At 40.8% G+C, this 22,922-nt stretch overlaps 1 protein-coding gene across 28 annotated transcripts in view; it reads left to right on the top strand.

The window, feature by feature from the left end:
• The window catches only part of LOC136850637 (uncharacterized), a 379,925-nt gene that overhangs the window by 169,839 nt on the left and 187,164 nt on the right, over positions 1-22,922 (top strand). For all 28 annotated transcript variants that reach the window (XM_067124380.1, XM_067124382.1, XM_067124371.1 and 25 more), the window contains one exon: positions 6,607-6,785. In XM_067124380.1, the coding sequence (XP_066980481.1) occupies positions 6,607-6,785 (179 nt within the window). The remainder of the gene's footprint in view (positions 1-6,606; positions 6,786-22,922) is intronic.

The following is a 22,922-nucleotide window of genomic DNA, read 5'->3' as shown; positions in this document are numbered from 1 at the left end:
ATCGTGGGGACACGAACCGCGACGAATGCCTATTCAGCGACTCCAGTTGGCGTAAACCATTGAGCCATCAAGAGGTATAAATCTCTTGCCGAGATGTCGTACTGTTTTTACCCGTCGTGAGCGGGGAAAGTGTACTAACCTCGACAATGACCCACCTCGCCATGACAGTTCATTGATGCGTTTGGAACACGCAGCTCTTGTTATGAAATATTTATCACACCGTGATTTATATACAATCATGAAGCTACAAATGTCGCTTAATATCGAAATTCACGCTACCTCGGTATATCTCCGTTGGAGAATTGTCGCGAAGGGGAATTTATATAAGTGATAAATGAATTGGAATCGTGGGGACACGAACCCGCGACGAATGCCTATTCACCGACTCCAGTTGGCGTAAACCATTGAGCCATCAAGAGAGGTATAAATCTCTTGCCGAGATGTCGTACTGTTTTTACCCGTCGTGGCGGGAAAAGTGTACTAACCTCGACAATGACCCACCTCCGCCATGACAGTTCATTGGTACATTTGGAACACGAAGCTCTTGTTATGAAAATATTTATCACACCGTGATTTATATACAATCATGAAGCTACAAATGTAAGCAATATCGAAATTCACGCTACCTCGGTATATCTCCGTTGGAGAATTGTCGCGAAGGAATTTATATAAGTGAAAAATGGTGGAATCGTGGGGACACGAACCCGCGACGAATGCCTATTCAGCGACTCCAGTTGGCGTAAACCATTGAGCCATCAAGAGGTATAAATCTCTTGCCGAGATGTCGTACTGTTTTTACCCGTCGTGGCGGGGAAAGTGTACTAACCTCGACAATGACCCACCTCGCCATGACAGTTCATTGATGCGTTTGGAACACGCAGCTCTTGTTATGAAATATTTATCACACCGTGATTTATATACAATCATGAAGCTACAAATGTCGCTTAATATCGAAATTCACGCTACCTGGTATATCTCCGTTGGAGAATTTAAGCGAAGGAATTTATATAAGTGATAAATGAATTGGAATCGTGGGGACACGAACCATGACGAATGCCTATTCAGCGACATTTGTAGCTTCATGATTGTATATAAATCACGGTGTGATAAATATTTCATAACAAGAGCTGCGTGTTCCAAACGTACCAATGAACTGTCATGGCGGAGGTGGGTCATTGTCGAGGCTAGTACACTTTCCCCTTTCACGACGGGTAAAAACAGTACGACATCTCGCAAGAGATTTTATACTCTCTTGATGGCTCAATGGTTTACGTCAACTGGAGTCGCTGAATAGGCATTCGTCGCGGGTTCGTGTCCCCACGATTCCATTCATTTATCACTTATATAAATTCCCTTCGCGACAATTCTCCAACGGAGATATACCGAGGTAGCGTGAATTTCGATATTAAGCGACATTTGTAGCTTCATGATTGTATATAAATCACGTGTGATAAATATTTCATAACAAGAGCTGCGTGTTCCAAACGCATCAATGAACTGTCATGGCGGAGGTGGGTCATTGTCGAGGCTAGTACACTTTCCCCGCTCATGACGGGTAAAACAGCACGACATCTCGGCAAGAGATTTATACCTCTCTTGATGGCTCAATGGTTTACGCTAACTGGAGTCGCTGAATAGGCATTCGTCAGCGGGTTCGCGGTCCCCACGATTCCAATTCATTTATCACTTATATAAATTTCCTTCGCGACAATTCTCCAACGGAGATATACCGAGGTAGCGTGAATTTCGATATTGCTTACATTTGTAGCTTCATGATTGTATATAAATCACGGTGTGATAAATATTTCATAACAAGAGCTGCGTGTTCCAAACGTACCAATGAACTGTCATGGCGGAGGTGGGTCATTGTCGAGGTTAGTACACTTTCCCCGCCACGACGGGTAAAAACAGTACCGACATCTCGCAAGAGATTTATACCTCTTTGATGGCTCAATGGTTTACGCTAACTGGAGTCGCTGAATAGGCATTCGTCGCGGTTCGTGTCCCCACGATTCCAATTCATTTATCACTTATATAAATTCCTTCGCGACAATTCTCCAACGGAGATACCGAGGTAGCGTGAATTTCGATATTGTTTACATTTGTAGCTTCATGATTGTATATAAATCACGGTGTGATAAATATTTCATAACAAGAGCTGCGTGTTCCAAACGTATCAATGAACTGTCATGGCGGAGGTGGGTCATTGTCGAGGTTAGTACACTTTCCCCGCTTCACACACGGGTAAAAAAACAGTACGACATCTCGGCAAGAGATTTATACCTCTCTGATGGCTCAATGGTTTACGCCAACTGGAGTCGCTGAATAGGCATTCGTCGCGGTTCGTGTCCCCACCATTCCACCATTTATCACTTATATAAATTCCCTTCGCATATAATTCTCCAACGGAGATATACCGAAGTAGCGTGAATTTTTGATATTAATCGACATTTGTAGCTTCATGATTGTATATAAATCACGGTGTGATAAATATTTCATAACAAGAGCTGCGTGTTCCAAACGCACCAAATGAACTGTCGGGCGGAGGTGGTCATTGTCGAGGTTAGTACACTTTCCCCGCTTCACGACGTGGTAAAACAGTACGACATCTCGCAAGAGATTTATACTTCTTTGATGGCTCAATGGTTTACGCCAACTGGAGTCGCTGAATAGGCATTCGTCGCTGGGTTCGTGTCCCCATGCATTCCATTCATTTATCACTTATATAAATTCCCCTTCGCGACAATTCTCCAACGGAGATATACCGAGGTAGCGTGAATTTATATTAATATATATTTGTAGCTTCATGATTGTATATAAATCACGGTGTGATAAATATTTCATATATGTATATATACATATATATATATATATATATATATATATATATATATATATATATATATATATATATATATATATATATATATATATATATATATATATATATATATATATATACACAGTATATATATATATATAATTGTTATATATCATTCTCTTGAATTCTGATCTATCCTTTTTCTATATATTATTACTCTTAAGTTACTCGGCTGACATTAATTAATTTTACCTCTTACATTTTTCACTATTCTTCTTCTTTTAATGTATTTTTTTTTTTCCCCATTTGTATGGGGTAAGTATATATATGCCTTCTTTGAAGGGCTTTGATTTGGCTTTGGGGTAGACCGTAGTCTCGATCGGCTGCCCTGCCTGTCATCGCTAGACCCCGGTAGCATATGTACATGTATTATACCAGTCACCAGCGCCCTTTCTCCCAGCAGCGCATACAGTATATATATGTGTATATATATATATATATATATATATATATATATATATATATATATATATATATATAATACACTGTATGCAATATTTACTTACATATATATATTAAAGAGGAATAGATTAGTGAAAAAATGTAAAGGTAAAATAATTAATGCTACCAAAAGTAACTTAATAATAATATATAGAAAAAGGATAGATCAGAATTCAAGAGGAAAGGTATATAGAAATTATATATATATATAAATATATACAATATATATATATATATATATATATATATATATATATATATATATATATATATATATATGTATATATATGGATATGCATATACTATATATATATATATACACACACACACACACACATATATGGTCCTTTTCCCAGCAATGCCTAGCTATAGCACTCCCCTGTGAGTTGAGCTGTACTGCCCTCCTGTGTTCTTGGATTGGAGGGCAGTACAGCTCAACTCACAGGGGAGTGCTATAGCTAGGCATTGTTGGGAAAAGGACCACAGGATGGATTTTAAAAACAGTAGGCTTATATACAAAAGCAATAACATCAGTCATAGGAGGGTAGTGGAAGGGGCACTCATCAGACAGGTTAAAGTGATAGAAGGAAACAAAGGATTTACCTCAGAAGATCCCATAAGCCAATCTTTAATATTAAAAGAAGCTAAGATTGACCCTTCTGACCTGGAGGTTAGGTCTCCTGCCCAACAGACCGATGGTGACTACTCACATACCACAAGGGTTAATACCACTGACCATCAGATCAGGATATCAGACCGACAGGAGGAGATTAACAACTCTCAAGAGAATGGAAACCAGGGCAGCCATCATATAAATGACAGCACAGGGAGAAGAAGTTCCAGAAGATTGCTGGGCCTTGAACCAGCCTGACTACCTCATCTCTTGAAAAAGGGTCACAGTTAGTACCTGAAAGTACTCGAGTTTAAAATTAACATGTAAATATTTACAAGTAAACAAGTTATACACAGGAATCTTGTGGGTTTCTCTTTCCATCTTCAGAAGAAAACTGAAAGAAGTTTTTGTTTGGTAAACCAAAGACTATTAATGATAATCAATTTCTGATTGAAATATATGAAAATACAATAATTTATGAATAAATCACGACAGAACTTGAAAAAAATATGGAAAATCGAAAGAGCTATAAGCGATGAAAGAAAAAAATCCAGGCGAAATGCATCTCCATTGGGGCCCTTACCTTATACCGTATTATTATACTGATCTACTATCATTGTAATATGTATAAAAACTATCGTCCCAGCATTTTTAATTGTTTAACCGATGTAAACAACTCAGTTCAGCTCCCCCCTCTCTTTCTCTCTCTCTTTCTCTGTATGCCAGAGGATACTATTTTAAGGAATGTGAGAGATGGATAGATAGATAGATAGAAAGGGAGCTATTGGCTAGAAGGGTTAGAAGTAGCATATCACACAGCAGGGTATGTTACCTAAATGCTGATTGGCTTGTATCACAACACACTATTGGCTGGAAGGGTTAGAAGAACCAATCACAGAACAGGATACCAGCTTTGCTAGTTGCTGATTGGCTTTTAGCTTTGATGCTCTGTGAGGGAGTTTCCCCTCTGTTTTTTTTGACAGATTTTAGTCTAATGTTTACTGATACTGTACATTTTTATAACCTAGTTTTGTGAATTAACCTTAATTTTCCTTTGTGTACGTACTGTCATTAGTGTATTAAATATTTTTAATGTACATATGTATTTTTGTTGTCTCTTTCTTTCGCAGTTTCTCTCTCTCTCTCTCTCTCTCTCTCTCTCTCTCTCTCTCTTTTGGGTAACTTTACTAGTTTACACGCATAGCTGTGAGCCATATATGTCTAAGGGTAATGTTGTAAGATGACTTTGAAATATTACAGTGTTTTAGGATGATAGTTTAGGGTATATTTTTGTTTGAACTATTAAAATAAGCAGTTATAAGCATTTTGTTTAAGGTATACTATACTCAGTTCACCCCTTCTCTCTCTCTCTCTCTCTCTCTCTCTCTCTCTCTCTCTCTCTCTCTCTCTCTCTCTCTCTCTCTCTCTCTCTCTCTCTCTCTCTCTCCATGATGACAGCGGTTGGCTGGAAGGGTTGGAAGAAGCCAGTCACACAGCAGGGAATCAGCTTTCCTCGATGCTGATTGTCTTGATATAGGCAGTTACATATAAGCGCTTTTTGAGGGGAGGGGTTGCAATATATCGCAGATTTTGGTATTCGCTTGGGCGGTTGTGGTTCTTAACCCCGCCAATACAGGTGGTCGACTGTTTATGTATACTACATGAGTGTGTGTGGTTTATAAACTTTCAGCCAGCCCTAAAGCAGATAGTTGTGTGAACTTGGGTGAATCTGTTTAGTGAAGATGATGCTGATAATTTGACATTTGATCTTCAAACTCTGATCCACATTATTACATTACAGTACAATATCAGGGAACAACTGTTAGTACTGTATCAACTTGAAAAGGTGCATTAAATATGTAACCGGCTATGAAGAATTCAAACCAAGGAAAATTTGTGCTGTCGACTTTCAGCTCTCAGTCGTGTTAAACGTTATTTTCTAAAAACAAAGTAATGTTTGTAGTGCCGCTCACATTTGTTATGAAATACTTTGGGACTGAAGTACAGTAATAGTACCGCAGTACAGTAGGCGAGTACAGTAGTGCACATTGCAACCAGATCCATTGGTACTCACTTGTCAATAGTATAGTCATTCCTTGTGTTGTTAATTTTTGAGAGAAGCACACATAATTTTTAAGAATAGCCATTACAATATATCATGTAGCCAGCTATAATGCATTTAAAATTTAGAAAATGTGATCTTGACCTTTGAACTTAAAACTTCAAACTTAAACTTGAATTATTTAGGGGTTAATGTTGTGATTTATCAATACTGTACAAAAATATTCTAATTTACTAATATAAAAATAAGACCACAAAATAACAGGCTATGAAACATTGATATTTCTGAAAGCATGTGACCTTAATCACAGACTGATTCTTCTTAAAGTTAAACCTATTGAGAAGGTCACACCATCAAGTTTCATTTATTGATCCAAAAACCGTGACCTCCTTAGTAGAGATAATATAAATAGAGGAGGGCAATATTATTTTTGTATTACAGATAATTAAAAATTACTCTTTTAATAATAATAGATTTATACCATTCTCTATGCACGGTTTATATACAGTAGATTTATAGCAGACAATGAATTTCAGGGCATAAGTATTATTTCATCAAACTGATGTAGGAATTAATTATGTTACTGAAAGAAAGTTTTGTCTTTAACAGGAACTATGAGGAATCTGGAGGCATTAGGAGTATTTTTGGTTGTTGCTGTGACTGTGTTCATAGTTTATCAGTATACAGCAGCAAGAAGTCATATGGTGAGCAGTGTTCTTGAGTCACAGACACAGAAAGAAACATACTCCACATGGCCAACCTTCAACATTAAATTGATACATAGTAGGGTAAGTTTTATTAATTTCTATATATTTTTTCATTATCAGTCTAATTCCTAAGGATCAGGATGAATGCTACAAGCTTTAAGCCTTGAGTTACTTTGCAATATGGACAATTTATTAAGGTTCAATCAACCATTATGTTAATTTGATATTTAGGCTTCTTATTTTTCCTAGGCTTTGATGTGCAGTAAATTGTATTAACTAAGAATTATATTCCCAGAGGAATATTAAAGGGATTTTGACAAAGGAAAAATCTATTTCTGAGGGAGGACCTGTGTCACGCAGTGAAATGTCCCTTAGAGCACACATTTCTAGGTATAAATATTGCTAAATATACCAGAGAAAGAAAGCCAACAGGAATGCTGAGGTTACTACCCTCAGAGCGATCACCTATTATGTAACAGGTGTCGGTATAGAGTAGGGTGAGTGAATTTGTCCACTACCACAGGACCTAACTCTGTAGAATGTCCCAATGTCAAAACCCCGATACGAGAAGAGCGTTCCAGCGGCAACTCACCCGGACCTGTACCTGACGACCTGAGCGCCACCTACCCTCATTCCAGGTTAGCACCCACATAACTAGCTTGGTATGCCTACTAGGGGGGGAAATTGAATAACCTGGGAGGGTCACCGGGTGACACAGGTCCTCCCTCAGAAATAGATTTTTCCTTTGTCAAAATCCCTTTTCTGAGCTCCGGACCTGTGTCAGCCGGTGAAATTGTATCAGAGAATCATACCAAGCAAGGTGAAGGATTATAAGTGACAAATAAAAGGTAGAGATAAATAAAAGGCACCGTTACTTAAGCCTAATTTAATTATCTCAGCAGTAGAGAAATATAAGTTAAACATTAAACTTAAGACTAAGAATCTTTGTGGACAAACAAGGTTCTGAACAGATAGTATCAAAACTTAAAGTAACTATGAAACAGACAATTAACAGTACTCAAACTTAAGACTAACACAAAGAAAATTTACAAATCTACTTAAACCTAACATATAAAACAGGTACAATTATATATACATAAACTAGGCCAGGATGTGAAGCATGCGTGGCCCAGAGAAGATGGCAGGGAAAGCAAATGAGGCAGGCAGGCGGGAGGGGAATGGGGGAAAGACTAACTAAGAGGAGGGATAATACTCCCTGCAGCCACTGTAGGGAACTTCAGAGCTTCCAGTGATTTAAGATAGTGGCGCTTAAACACTGATGGAGATTTCCAACCCGTATACTTTTTAGGTCATCAAAATTCATATTGTAGAAATAGTTTGTGGAGGTTGCCACTGCCCGGATATCATGTACCTTCGGTACTGAATCTGGGTTAGCTTGTTTAATGAAATATAAAATCTGTTGTCTGATAGCTTTTTTTTTTATGAAAGTGTCCCACCTTTTCCCCTGATAAAAAGAGGACCAGACAAAACCTGAGAAGTTCTCCTTAAGTAAGCCCTCAGTGTAGTGACTGGGCACAAGGATGGATTCTGTGGAAGAGGAACAACCTTCCAAGGAGACCACCTATCCTGAGGGTCTTCATTCTTTGCTAGGAAACTTTGGTCTGGGAAAGAAGAACTTCTCCTGACGGGAGGAAATCTACATGATTAACACCTCTAGAGAGAGTGGACAGTTCCGATATCCTAGCACCTGAAGCTAAGCTAATTAGGAACAACGTCTTCCTTAACAGACTCAAATATGAACAGTTATCATTATCAGTTTCTGATGCTAGTTTCAAAACATCGTTAAGAAACCAAGAAACCGTGTGAGAGGACGGGTTGCTGGTCTCAGACGAGCACATGCCTTTGGGATTGATGAAAAGTATGAGTCTGTTAGGTCAATGTTGAAGCCATGCAAAAACACTTTCTTCAAGGCTGACTTAGCTGTGGTAATTGTAGCTGCAGCTAGACCTTTTTCAAACAATGACCTAAAGAAAGAGATTGCTAAATTCGCAGTCATAATCTGAGCTTCAGAATGTTTAAGGAAAGATGCCAGTTTTTTAACTGCTGAATCGTACTGCCTGAGAGTAGATTCTCTTTTATCTGATTCCAAGAACAGTGTGTTAACTGGGTCTATATCCGCCCCTCTCTGAGCGGCTTAATTTCATAAAGTCCACAAAGCCAGGGCATTCAGAATTCTTGAGGAAGCTGACACAGTCCGTTTGTACTACTTTGTGTCAGTTTGGGTCTGGGTAACAGATGACACTTGAATTTCAGCTCCAGCAGAAGAGGGTACCAGTTGCTCTTCGGCCAATTGGGAGCTACCAGAGCCACCTGCCCCTTGAAAGACCTGAGTTTGTGCAGCACTTTCAGCAGCAGGTTTACCGGAGGGAACAGGTAAATCCTCTGCCACTTGTTCCAGTCTAATGTCATTGCATCTGTGGCATGAGCTTGAGGGTCCAGGTTGGGGGCCACATAACAAGGGAGTTTGTGGAGAGTCCAGAGACCACTCCGACTCCAGCGGAGTTGACCTGGACAGAGAGTCCGCAATGACATTCCGGACCCCTGCAAGATGAGTGGCTGATAGGTGCCATTTGTGCTTTTCCGCCAGAGAGAAGATGGCTATCAACATTTGATTGGTACGACTCGACTTGGAGCCTCCCCTGTTTATACAGTGTACCACCACTGCACTGTCCAAAACCAGCCTGATATGGATCTGTTTGGGAGGGCGAAGCCTTTTCAGAGTCAGAAACACTGCCATTGCTTCCAGGATGTTGGTATGGAACTGATGAACATTGTGGACCATGTTCCTTGTACTTTTTTCGTATTGAGAATATCCTCCCAGCCGCTAATGAAGCGTCTGTGTGGATTACTAGTGATGGAGGAGGAAATTGAAGGGGCACCCGATTTTGACAGACCCTTGACTGTTGACCACGGCCGAGTCTTTTTCTCAAAACTGGAGGGACTAGAGACACCTTGTCCCTGAGTTTGATACTGGCTGCCTCCGCCACACTCTGTTTATGTCTTTCAGTTTTGCCTTCAGCAGCAGATCTGTGACAGATGCAAACTGAAGAGAACCCAGGATCCTCTCCTGAGTCCTGCGAGAAGCTTTCCTGCACTTGAGGAACTGCCTGGTAGCCTTGGCTATCTCTCTCCTTTTGGCTGGCGGAAGAGACAGTCTGTGTGAGTCTAGGTCCCACTGGATACCTAGCCACTGAAACCGAGCCTCCGGAGTTAGACGGGATTTCTCCCTGTTTATCTGAAAGCCTAGGGACTCCAGAAACTCGGATCACTATGGCTGTAGCTCTCGGCATTCCCGACGGTGGATGCCCAGATTATCCAGTCGTCTAGGTATGCGGCTAGCATGATCCCCCGGGACCGTAACTGCTGTACTACTGTCTCTGCCAGCTTGGTGAATATTTGGGGCGCTATGTTGAGCCCGAATGGCATGACTCTGAATGCATAAGCTTGCCTTCCCAGTCTGAATCCTAGGTAAGGAGAGAAGTTTCTCGCAATCGGGACATGATAGTATGCATCTGAAAGATCTATAGACGTGGTGAGTCCGTACCTGAGAGATTGTAAGCATGCAAAATTTGTCGCATTGTATGTAAAGGTTGAGACGAGACAGATCCAAGATTACTCTTTGTTGAGCGGAGCCTTTTTGGGGACGCTGAACAGTCTGCCTTGGAATTTCAGGTGCCTCACTTTCTTTATGGCCTGTTTTGGAGTAGTTCCTTCTCGAAGTCCCGCAGGGCTTGTGAAGGGGTTGATGGAACCTGACCTGAGGTGGTGGGTCCTTGACCCAACTCCATCCCAGTCCCTTGAGACTATACTGTGGGCCCATGGGCTGAAGGTCCACTGATTCGAAACAGGTAAAGCCTCCCGCCTACCTGAATCTTCTCACTGGGAAGGGGAAGGTTTACTTCCTCTGCCCCGGCTGCCTCTTCCCAGGGAGAGGGACTGCAATGCAGCCTTTCCTCTGAAGGCAGCCCTTGCTCTGCTTCCCCTTGCATTTTTATTGAAGCCACGAAAGGAACCATGGCTTTCATAGGCTGGGTTGTACGGAGACGTCACAAAGGTGGGGAGGCAAGGGAATGCTGTGCCGGCTGCACCAGCACAAACTGTTGGGGTTGGGCCTTTGAGGTGGAAGGCTGACCGACCGGAGAGACTGGTACAGCCTGAACTACGGTTGGGGTTTGTGGCCTCCTAAACTTCTTATATCTTTTCCCCGACCTGCCATGGGAACCAGAGGACTCGGAGATTTTGCGTTTGGCGGGAATACCCCACTAGGAGCGGAGGCTCTGGTTAGCCCTGGTTGCTTCCGCCAGGACATTATTCACCTCGTCCTTGGGGAATAAATTAGCCCCCCAAATCGAGCTTTTCATCAGTTTATTAGGCTTGTGCCTAATAGTGGCGTCCGCAAAAATATGTTTGCGACAGTTCGTCCTTGCCACTGTAAAGTCAAACAGGTCCGCTTGGAATCCCGCCAGCAGAGATTTAGTTAAGACCTGGAAAAAGGGTTCGTCTGAATACAGCACAGCTGTCGCCTCTGCCATGCACAAGGAGTTCATTGCACGGCTCAGCCGACGCCTAGCGTCGAACTCCGGCTTCAGGAGAGCCTCCAGAATTTTGGGAAGCTGCTCACTGAAGAGAGTGGACGCACAGTCTGGGTCCAGCTTGCCCGCCGTAAAGGTGGACGGGACTTCGTTCCAGAATTTGGAGTCACCGGGGAGGACCAAAGAGGTGGGATCGGTCTCCCGGAGCTGCGGCATCGACTTACCCTCCATGCATGCCTGAACAGTTGCCTGAGCCACTTTCGACATGCAAGGAGTTGCGATTCTATCCCCCAAAGAAAACATAGTAAAATTTCCTTTGAAGGGGGTCAACTTTGTTTTCTGCTTCCCACTCCGCAAGGGTGCGAAGCAGAGCCGATTGAGCCTGATCCCTAGGAAAGATGACTGTTTCCTTAGGGACCTTATCTGTTCTCACCCACGCTTCCTCTGTCAATCTAGCGAAGCCTGGGTAGGGAGGAAGCAGACCTGGAGGAAAGAACTCCAGCTCCTGAAGTCTGCGCGTCCTAGGCCCTCAATGGTTAATGTATCCTCATGCTGGGGAGCATGAAGAGCCAAGCGCCAAGGGTTCCCCTTATCGAAAGGAGGAAGGGCGGAGGCGTCCGGAATGGTGAAGGACGGAGCTGACCTACCGGAGCGCACGAGCCCGGAGATCTTGGTCTCCTGGCTCTGCAGCTTTTCCAATACTGTCTTCAACCTCTCGTCCATCTGCTTGTTGATTGTATCAAGCAGCATGCTTGCCAATTCTTGGAAATTGGAAGCAGGTTGACGAACGGGGGCTGGCCTTGGCTGCCCTTGCTCTCGACCCCTTTACAGAGGGAGTGTCACTAGCAACGGAAGCCGCCGGGCTAGAAGCCCGTGACTTCCCCGGGGGAAAGGGAGTTGCCTTGCGGGAGGAAGAGGACTTATATCCCTTACCTTTTAGTGACTTTTTTACCTTGGGGATGGTCGATGTCGACCTATCCCCAAGGTAGGAGGACTTCTGGAAACCCTGAAATGAAGATACAGAGGATGAAGGGGAATTAAAAGGAGTCCGCTCCCCTGCCTCACTTACCTCCCCTACCTACCTCCTGGTCCGGTTCCACATTCATGGGCTCCAGGTCCAAGTTAATGGCCGCCACTTCTGCTGACACTTCCGCTGCTATGACATCCTGGGAGGGCTGCGTCGCCCCGGATATGCTTTCGATCAAAGGGCTGCCACTTCTGCTGGGACAGCCGCAGCAAACCGGCGCCGGGGAAGAGGAGGTTACAGATGGCCTCTGACAGAACATATGGCCTCCCCGACGGGACGTTCCTCCCAAAGCCAGCCACCCAACTCCTAAGGGTGGCCAAGGAAGCGTTGCGAGAAGCTTGATTGGCCTGAAAATAATAAGGACTAACTAATTGCACATCAAGGACTTAAAATATATATAAGGGATATAACAAGAACCTTATAAACTATCAAATAAGTCAAGGAACCAAGTAAACTAAAGGCCGTAACTTTAGGCTTACCGACTCGTCCTGGAACTGCTCAAACAAAGCGTAGCACACTTCACATCCATCCGGTGCCAAACGATCAAGTCTCCCACCCTGACTGCGCAGCCGGAGTGGGAGCGGCAGACAACATGGCCGCAGGGCTGGTGCAGCACTGCGTGCACCCGGACTCCTGGCAGCATACCATCTGTATGGATAAACTGTATATGAGTATGCTTATCTGAAGGCACGCCGAGTAAACCGGCGGAGATAGGGCCTTATGCTCGAGCAGATAACAGGTCATGCAATTAGCAGATTAGTCCTACTGGAGTAGTCCGGTGAAGCAAAACAAATATATTATTCATGGCAAATAAGTTAAGGAACACTGGAGTTAAACCCACGGGAATAATGTATACCTTAACCTAAAATCATGCAACATGACAGAGTAAGTTAAGTGACGCCGGATATAATTCGACGTGAATGATATATATACCTTAACCTAAGGTCATGCACACTTAGAATTAAATATAAATTGCCATAGGTGCCGGAGACCGGCAGAAAATTCGCTGGTTAAATACATGGAATAGCAGTTTTTTAAATGCTGGACGTGTCATTCCAGTACTGAGACCCCGGAAACCCCGCTACCCCCGCCATTGGTTAAGATGTAGGGGAGGAGTGGTTCACTATTAGAGCAGTTCTTGTACGTCCATAGGAGAACAAAAGTGAGTAAAGCCAACCTACTAAAACCAAAGACCACCGGAGTGGAAAAGGCTAGCGGTAACGGGGGTACCGACGGAGTCAGCTAGGGTTGTGTAGGCCCTGAAAGTGTCCGGAGTTCCACGAACCAATGAGGAAGCGAACAAACGAAACACTAGCGAGGTGTGTGACGTTAAAACGGATACCAGGAGGGTGGATAACCTCCGATTGGAGACCCGTCTAGGTCCCCCCCCCCCAGAGAGTGACGGCCCCGAGAGGACGACGCTCCACACACGGGGAGGGATAACACAACACCTGCTATACAGGGGAAAGGTGGGGGAGTAATGACATGGCTGTGTCATGATACTAAGGCCGACTGAGTGGGGGAAACCACCAGACACTGACCGCAACCCCCTTACCGGGTGTTGAAACGTACCGAGCCTCCCCCCGCAGGGGGAAGAAGACACTAGCCAGAAGTTACAAAAAGAGGTTAAGCTAAGCACATTGGATTACTGCAACCCAACTCACATCTTTTCCCTGAAGACGAAGCCTATAAAGGGAAAAAAGGGAGAGTGGAGGAAGGGGGAGGTAGGGGGGAACTGTGAAGGGGAGAAAATTTCCGTTCAGAAGGCCAACCGAAGACCGACATGTAGGGCACAGGGCTATGCATTGCAAATCACTTTTCTCCCTTCATTAGAGGGGGAGTAGGATTAACAGAGAAACCAAGCATACCCAAAACATACAGAACAGCGGATGGAACAATGAACGTGGCACTCCCTTCACCGGCCCACACCTTCCACGATTCAAGCGACAAAGTCGGGAGAGAAGGGAGCAGAGTCAATGAGCAAAGCTAACCTACGTAGCCTAACCCTCCGATTAAGACGAGAGGGTCAGGCTAGTACCACAAAACACAAATATATACTGCTAAAATTTAACCAACAACAATACATCAATACATAAACGAATCAAAATTATAAAATAATAAACGCTTTGCTGGGGGTATGTTCTACCCAGCGTGCTTAACAGGAAGTGGGCAACCAAAATGGCGCTCCTGACGCCAAGCTAAGGTAATATTAATCCATAAATATCCATGTCATCCATTGTATCACAATTCAGAAAAACCGACTGTAAGACAGCACGAGCTTGGGGAACAAAATCTACTCGAGCAAGAGCCAAAAAATTCTTTATGAAGGGGTTAAAAGCATAAAACCGTGGGAGGGCGCTCCCTAAAGAATTGATACCAACACCAGTATTAATACCAGCACACTGGCCCGCTCAATGTAGATAAAATTCCCCAAAATGAACTTCCTGAAGGGGTAACGTCAATTGTAAGACAAAACATTAATGTAAATGACCCAGCGAAACCTCTACTGAACTGGTCTATAGACGTACCGCTAGGTCATCATGGCGGGCCGGCTTAGCGAGATGGAAGGCCAATATTTGACCCAATAATTATTAAATTAAGGGCCAAATACAGCCTTTGATACAACTAAAACCCGCTAGAGAGGGTACTTAACTTAGTGGCGGTGATTTCAGTGACAGAAGACATGATATTCCAAATTAACCGAAAGAACACAGAGCACAAGCAAAGCGTGATAACAGAAACGCGTGTTAAGATGGAATGAGGGTAGGTGGCGCTCAGGTCATCAGGTACAGGTCCGGGTGAGTTGCTGCTGGAACGGCTCTTCTCGTTACTGGGGTTTTGACATTGGGACATTCTACAGAGTTAGGTCCTGTGGTAGTGGACAAATTCACTCACCCTACTCTATACCGACACCTGTTACATAATAGGTGATCGCTCTGAGGGTAGTAACCTCAGCATTCCTGTTGGCTTTCTTTCTCTGGTATATTTAGCAATATTTATACCTAGAAATGTGTGCTCTAAGGGACATTTCACCGGCTGACACGGGTCCGGAGCTCAGAAAATAATTATCATAGTCAAGTTAGTGATGTCAGTTCGAGTAGTAGCCCCTTAACAGTCAGTGATCTTTATTTTTTGGCTATTTAAGTTGCTCTCTTTCTTTTGAAATCTTATTTTATGTATGAATAAAGCCAATACAGTATACTGTACTGTAGTGATTTCATGATGTTCAGACAACATTTTGAAGAGAGACAGAGGTCAAATATTTATATGACTTTGTTGATTATTAAATATTTTGAATAGTTTTTATTTTTAATTAGGTTTTTAGGTAATAGCTATTTTGGTTACCAAATACATTAGTGCAGTGGTTTTTTATTTGCATGTAAATAGCTGCATTGGAAGAAAAACCATTGTAATATCTCATTTGTTTCTTCTTTGTATTAAATGTGAGTGGTAACATATGGGCCTAGGTTGAGTAATCAGTTGTTAGTGTTAATTATTAGTTTTACATAAACATATTTTTTACTTTTGGTGAGGTATTTTAAGAGAGATATCCAGTAAACTAAATATTTCATTTTGTTTTGGGAAACATGGATAGGTTTGTGTGTACTCTGCAGGTAGGAAGTTGGGTGGGGTATAATAAAGTTTTGGATTTACATGTTTTATCTGCTGCAAGTACAGGCAGTCTCTGGTTATCGGTGGCCTCGGTTATCGGCAATCCGGTTTTATGGCACTTATCTAGCAACAACGATAACCAGATTTTCGACACTGATTCCCAGTTATCAGCACCGATCTATGGTTATCGGCGCCGATAACTGGGTACTGGTGTCGATAACCGAGGATCGGCGCTATTATTGCCAATTTTCGGTTGTCAGCGATTTTCGGTTATCGTCATGCTGTCCGGAATGGAACCCTGCTGATAACTGGGGACTGCCTGTAGAGGAATCAAATCCTTTCCCAAAGCTCCATTTCATGTTCCTTTTTGTGAAGAGAGCATCCTTCACCAGACTTTTGAAGTGGCTGTAGAATGGGTTTCTTAGTCTAAGGTTGCTGTACTTGATTTTATTTATTCCATGTATAAAAACTACATGTATTACCATATCCAAGTAAACAAAATTTTTTCAACTAGTCTTGGGGTCCCAGCACATCACCAAAGGAGGAAAAGCACTGAGGTGCTTCTTTTGGCTTAAATAATCTTTATAGAATTTCCCAGTTCATATGCTAGGTTTGAAATTACAAGATGCCATGACACCTAAAAGTAAGAATACTGTACAGTATAGGAAGATGGGAACTGCAGCATTTGTCTATTCTTAGCACTGGAAATGATGACTTCAGCAGAGGTTATGTTAAAACCTCAGACCAGACTGCTGGGTAGCCCACACTCTCAAGGTGGCCATTGGTAGTATGAAGAAAGATTATCAGGTCTGCTGGTTAGTATGGCAGGATTTTTGTGGAACTGAAGGCTTCAGGAAGTTGGAGACTTGAAATGTTCATTCAGCAAATACCCTTCAGGATGGTGACAGCTGAGTCATGTAGTCTATCAGGAAAAGGACTTTGTGATATCTGTAGGCTAAGGTTGCCAATAAGTAGAACAGGTGAAGGACTGGTCATTACACTTAAGCCCTCTCTTCACCCATGTGAGACCTGGGAAAGCAAGGTAATGGCTTCTGATGATTTGGGGAGGACGTGTATCAGCAAAAATTGACCACTGAGATATCAAAATTACTATGACTTACAAGATTATTAGTTTAAATGGGCAGGGACATCTTCCAGTCCAGAGACTTATACATTGATGTCTCCACAGCACTTGTCTTGTATATTGATCTCTCCACACCACTTGTGTTGTCCAAGTAGAAAATTAAGGAGAATGTTCATTGGATTCTTCAGTGTGTGCTAGAAATGATAAAGCAAAAAAAATATTTTACCCTCCCAGATTACTTTGTATTTAGCTAGGTAGAGAAAATGTCCCAGTCATCATTGATCCGAAATGCTTTGGTGAAATTGAAAATGTAAAAGTACACGAAATTCATAAATGAATTTCATAGTCATTGTTTTAAAATAATAATGGAGAGTATGTCCACCCACTCTTAACATCTTCCATCTAGGTTTAAAATTTTCAGTTACCCTTGATCAATAATCCAAGTTGGTGAGAAATTGCTCAAGATAATAGATATTAGGAAAAGGAAGGTACTCAAGATAATAGATATTAGAAAGGGAGGTACTCAAGGTAATAGATATTAGGAAAAGGAAGGCATAATAAAGCTGTTTGAATAACGTGGTCATTTTTTTTGGCCTTGATTAACAATTTTCCACCCACTAATAATGGTGATATATTGAATTTTTAAATATTGCGATTTCAGCTTGATCTAGGAATGAATGAACAATTTTTTTTTTTTAATCTGGTGTATGTTTTTTCCTCCTAATCTGTATTCTTCATGTCGAGAGATTATATTACTGTGCATCCAAATTTTGTTCATCATAGTATGCCTTTTAGATAGTGTAGCCACTGTTTGTCTTCAAAGGAATTTCGCTCTCATGGTTCCCCCCAAACCCCAGCTCCATAAGGAAGACCATGCAATCTCAAAGAAATCTCTTATAGTTGGTCTCAACCAGAATAGTGCTAATTGGCACAGTGATGGAACATAAAGGACTCAGGACAGAGGTTTCTATCCCCTGTCCACGACTACCTTGGCTTTTCCTTATCCTACTCACACAGATGTGATAACAGATGTGTGTTGGCTATCTTCCTCATTACACTGTAATCTGTCACAGAGTTTAGGTGTCCCCAGTATTTGCTCTGAAAAGTGTTCAACAGTGCATTTGTCGATAATCATAACACCTCTCAAGCTGAGTACATAGTTTTAAGATCCCATGAAAAGTTTTAGTTCTGACTAAAACTTTTCATAGGATCTTAAAAACCTATCTTTGGTAGCCACTGCAAGTCTTCAAACCCTCCCCCTTTCCCTGACAAAAAGGCATGGGACTCGGGTGAACATTTATCTTGCACAGACCTGGCGTCACATCTGTGTGAGTAGGATGAAGGAAAAGCTGAGGCAGTTGTTGTGGATAGGAGATAGAGCCCTCTTGTCCTGAATCCTTTATATTCTATCACTGTGCCAACTAGCACTATTCTGGCCAAGACCAATTATAAGAGAATTCTTTGAGGTCAGTTGGTCTGTCCTATGGAGCCTTGGGGGACCATGAGAATGTTACTTCTTTGAGGACTTACAGCAGCTACCAAAAATAGGTTTTTCTAACTTGAAAACCCATTTTTTTACTTAAACTGCCAAATTCAAATTAAAAATTTTTCTCTGTGAGTCCACAACTTACGGCGGGGATCCATTCCAGCACCCGCTATAAGTTGATTTCCACCATAAGTTGGATTTCTCCATTATCGGCGCCATTAACTTGATGCCTATTCTTGTCGTTATGCCATCAAGGGCACTTATGGCACCGTAACTTGATGCAACATCAAAATACGGCGCTGAAAAAGCGCCATAAGATCGAATTGCCGTAAGTTGGTGGCGCTGTAAGTTGAGGACGCACTTAGTTCTTTATAAGAGTTGAAGTTAGAATTATTGACAGTCATTAGATTTCTACATTGGATTTTCATCCAGTGTAGAAATCTAATAATTTCAGACATGGTAGCAGTCTGGTCCCATTTTCAGGAATTGTAACTTGTTATGGCATTTCTTGTTAAAATTTGGTAACCAGTTGTTCTATAAGGATTTGGGCTTGCTGAATCCAAAAATCAAGGTTACCAAGCAAAATTTTGAGTTTTTAACTGTCATATCACAAAAATTCAACCTGGCCACCATTCTTTTAAATTTAGCTATAAGTTTGCTGTGATTATGATTTAGGGATAATTTTGGACACTTTTCTGAGGTCTCTGGCATCAAAGAATATATTTAATACAAAATCATGACCCACTGGTCAATTCTTTTATGTAAAGGTTACATGTTTAGTGGTCTTTTTGCAAAAATATAAACATTTTGGCCATTTATAATACCGTTCTTTCACAAATAACCCATCTTTGTCCAAATACTTTAGGCATCAATAATTTATGATGTTATAATATATATGAAATAAGTAATATTACTGAACATTTATCTGTAACATTCCACAAATGTAGATATTTAGTCTTTTCAGGTCAATTTAACCCTTAAACGCCGACTGGACGTATCGTAAGTCGACAAAAATTGTCTGTCGGGTGACGAGTGGACGTACCGTACGTCGACTACAAAAAATGTCAACTTTCGGTTAACTTTGACTCGACCAAAATGGTCAAAAAACGCAATTGTAAGCTAAAACTCTTACATTCTAGTAATATTCAGTCATTTACCTTCATTTTGCAACAAATTGGAAGTCTCTAGCACAATATTTCGATTTATGGTGAATTTTTGAAAAAAACTTTTTCCTTACGTCCACGCGGTAACTCGGCCGAACATCTCAGAAATTCTTTCGTCACTTTGTCGTAATGTTTGCACCGTTTTATATTAGTCGTTACATAAAGTTTTATATATGAAAATGTGTGCGATTTCATGTAGAATACAACAAAAAATAACTCATGGTTGTAGCTTTTATCAGTTTTGAAATATTTTCATATAAATCACGATGTGTCAAAATTTCAACCTTCGGTCAACTTTGACTCGACCGAAATGGTCGAAAAATGCAATTGTAAGCTAACACTCTTACATTCTAGTAATATTCAATCATTTACCTTCATTTTGCAACAAATTGGAAGTCTCTAGCACAATGTTTCAATTTATGGTGAATTTTTGAAAAAAAATTTTTCCCTACGTCCGTGCGTGGTAACTCGGCTGAACATCTCAGAAATTCTTTCATCACATTGTCGTAATGTTTGCACCGTTTTATATTAGTTGTTACATAAAGTTTATATATGAAAATGTGCGCAATTTCATGTAGAATACAACAAAAAATAACTCATGGTTTGCAGCTTTTATCAGTTTTGAAATATTTTCATATAAATCACGATGTGCCAAAATTTCAACTTTCGGTCAACTTTGACTTGACTGAAATGGTCGAAAAACGCAATTGTAAGCTAAAACTCTTACATTGTAGTAATATTCAATCATTTACCTTCATTTTGCAACAAATTGGAAGTCTCTAGCACAATATTTTGATTTATGGTGAATTTTTGAAAAAAACTTTCCTTACGTCCGCACTGTAACTCGGCCAAACATCTCAGAAATTCTTTCGTCACTTTGTCGTAATGTTTGCACAGTTTTATATTAGTCGTTACATAAAGTTTTATATATTAAAATGTGTGCAACTTCATGTAGAATACACTAAAAATAACTCATGCTTGTAGCTGTTATCAGTTTTGAAATATTTTCATATAAATCCTGATAAATAGAAAAAATTCGACCTTCGGTCAAATTTAACTCGATTGAAATGGTCAAAAACTGCAATTGTAAGCTAAAAAACTTACAGTCTAGTAATATTCAATCAATTACCTTCATTTTGCAACAAACGGGAAGTCTCTAGCACAATATTTCGATTTATGGTGAATTTTTTAAAAAAAATTTCTTTACGTCCGCGCGTTACGAATTCATTCATCATTTTGTGATAATATTTTCTCTGTGTTGCTTTGATCGTTTTACAATTTGTTATATACCAAAATCATTGCAATTTAGTGTAAATACAAAAAAAAAAAAATAACTCATTAGCTTTAACCGTTTTGCTCACAGCACGATTTGTATACAATTATATATGAAAATTTTTTTTCACGCTGTCATATATTTCAATATTTATATATGATAATGATATTTTTTTTCATTTCTGATGGTTGCATACTAAACTTCAGGCAATGACAAAAAAAGGAGCCAAAAATGAACTCTTAATCTTAAAAACTAAGCGTGCTGTGATTTCTTTAAAAAACTTTTTTTCTGCTTCGGCGCTAACTCCCGAACGCCGCTGGCATACGGCAGACACTTTTGTAAATAGAGGCTCGGCGTTTAAGGGTTTAACAGAGATATACCATGTACAGTATTATAAGATATGAATACAGTGAACCCCTGTATTCATGGGATACGCATCCCCGCGAATAGCTACAATCCTCAAATACTTAAAACCCCTCTAAAAACACTTAGAACTGCCCATTTTGATAGTCTAAACACAAGAAAAACCCTGTAAAAATGCTTATACCTGAGTATTTTAATAGTTTTATCACAAAAAGTGCATTTAATCATGAAATTTATATGAAAATACAGTAATTAGTGAATATTTCTCAGTGAAAAATACCGCAAATGGGCGAATTTTCCACGAACAATGGCTAGATATGTTCCACAGAGAAAACCGCGAATGCGTAAGTCTGCGAATCATGAGAACGCAAATACGGTGGGTTTACTCTATTAATAAACAGAATACTCAAATACAAAAGTATAACCTGCACAATAACAAACTTATCTGACTTCTCAATTTTTGATCAGTTTGCAAAAATATAATTTTAACTACAACCTCATATTTATATTACTGTTCCAAAAACCCTTAATCTTGTTGAAAGACAAAAATGAAGCATATAAGTATAATCAATACCCATATTCTCCACACTCCTCAGGAACATATGATATGTGTCTACTTCCTTGTCACCTCAGTTCCAGAAACAGACTTGTAAATGTTTTCAGTGGATATAAAATAAGGTATTCTGTTGTAGTCACAAATATTAACTAATTAATGAGGTACTGATCAGAACTCTTTTCAAGCAGTTGTAAGTAGTCTTTGCACTCCAAATGATAGAATGAAAGTTTGTAATACCAGTGTTGATCGAGTTCAGATGTCAGAATTCATACACTCTGCTGTACACCTGCAATTACCAGTACAAGTTCATCTAGATTATACACATTTGCACTTGTGCATGGAACATCTTGTTTGACAGCCACAAGTGATCAGTTGCAAACAGGATTCTGGTACAGCCAGGAGGGAGTGAGAAAAGGACTAGAAACATATTGCCATCCTTCAATTCCCAACCCAAACTTGTGGCTGGAGGAGGACTGGGCATAGGACAAGTTGCTTGAAACCAAACCATAGTCTGTAAATGGCACCTTTTTATATGGTATTTCAATGCATTACTTGTTGGTGGCAGCAGCTCTGGTCTGTTGTGACAGCTTCTGGGACACTGTACACCTTGCATATGAATGCTTCAACATTTTTCATGACTTCCTCACACAGTGGCTCATGTCCCAGGCCTCTCAACATGTTTTTGTGCTGGAAGAAGACTCGTAGTTCTGTCTTTTTGCTGTGGCCAGAGAGAAAAGTTGTTGTATTGCACCCTGTGATTGCTTGGAATGCCAGGAATAGCTGAGCACCTGTAATGCCCAATTGATGTTTATGTATGGCATCTTTCACTGGAATGAATTTTGGTTTCTTGTATGTTCTTGACTTCATCCGTAGATCACTGGAGCCAATGCTTGTGTAACAGTGTACTACAAGTAGACAATATACATCTGTATCTCGTGATGACACAACGATTGTGTTTGTCTTGGCATTGGCACAATGGAGAATAATCCTTGTGTCAGCCTCCTCATGGTGTCCTTCAAGCTGTGTTACATCAATGCCTGCATCATTGTAATAGACCTTTGACTCCTCAAGGGATTCTCCCTCAATGACCATTGTCTTTCT

Source organism: Macrobrachium rosenbergii, chromosome 22 (genome assembly GCF_040412425.1).
Source record: "Macrobrachium rosenbergii isolate ZJJX-2024 chromosome 22, ASM4041242v1, whole genome shotgun sequence".
NCBI lineage: Eukaryota > Metazoa > Arthropoda > Malacostraca > Decapoda > Palaemonidae > Macrobrachium > Macrobrachium rosenbergii.
Note: the sequence above shows the minus strand (reverse complement) of the source record. Positions and strands in the feature narration are given on the sequence as shown.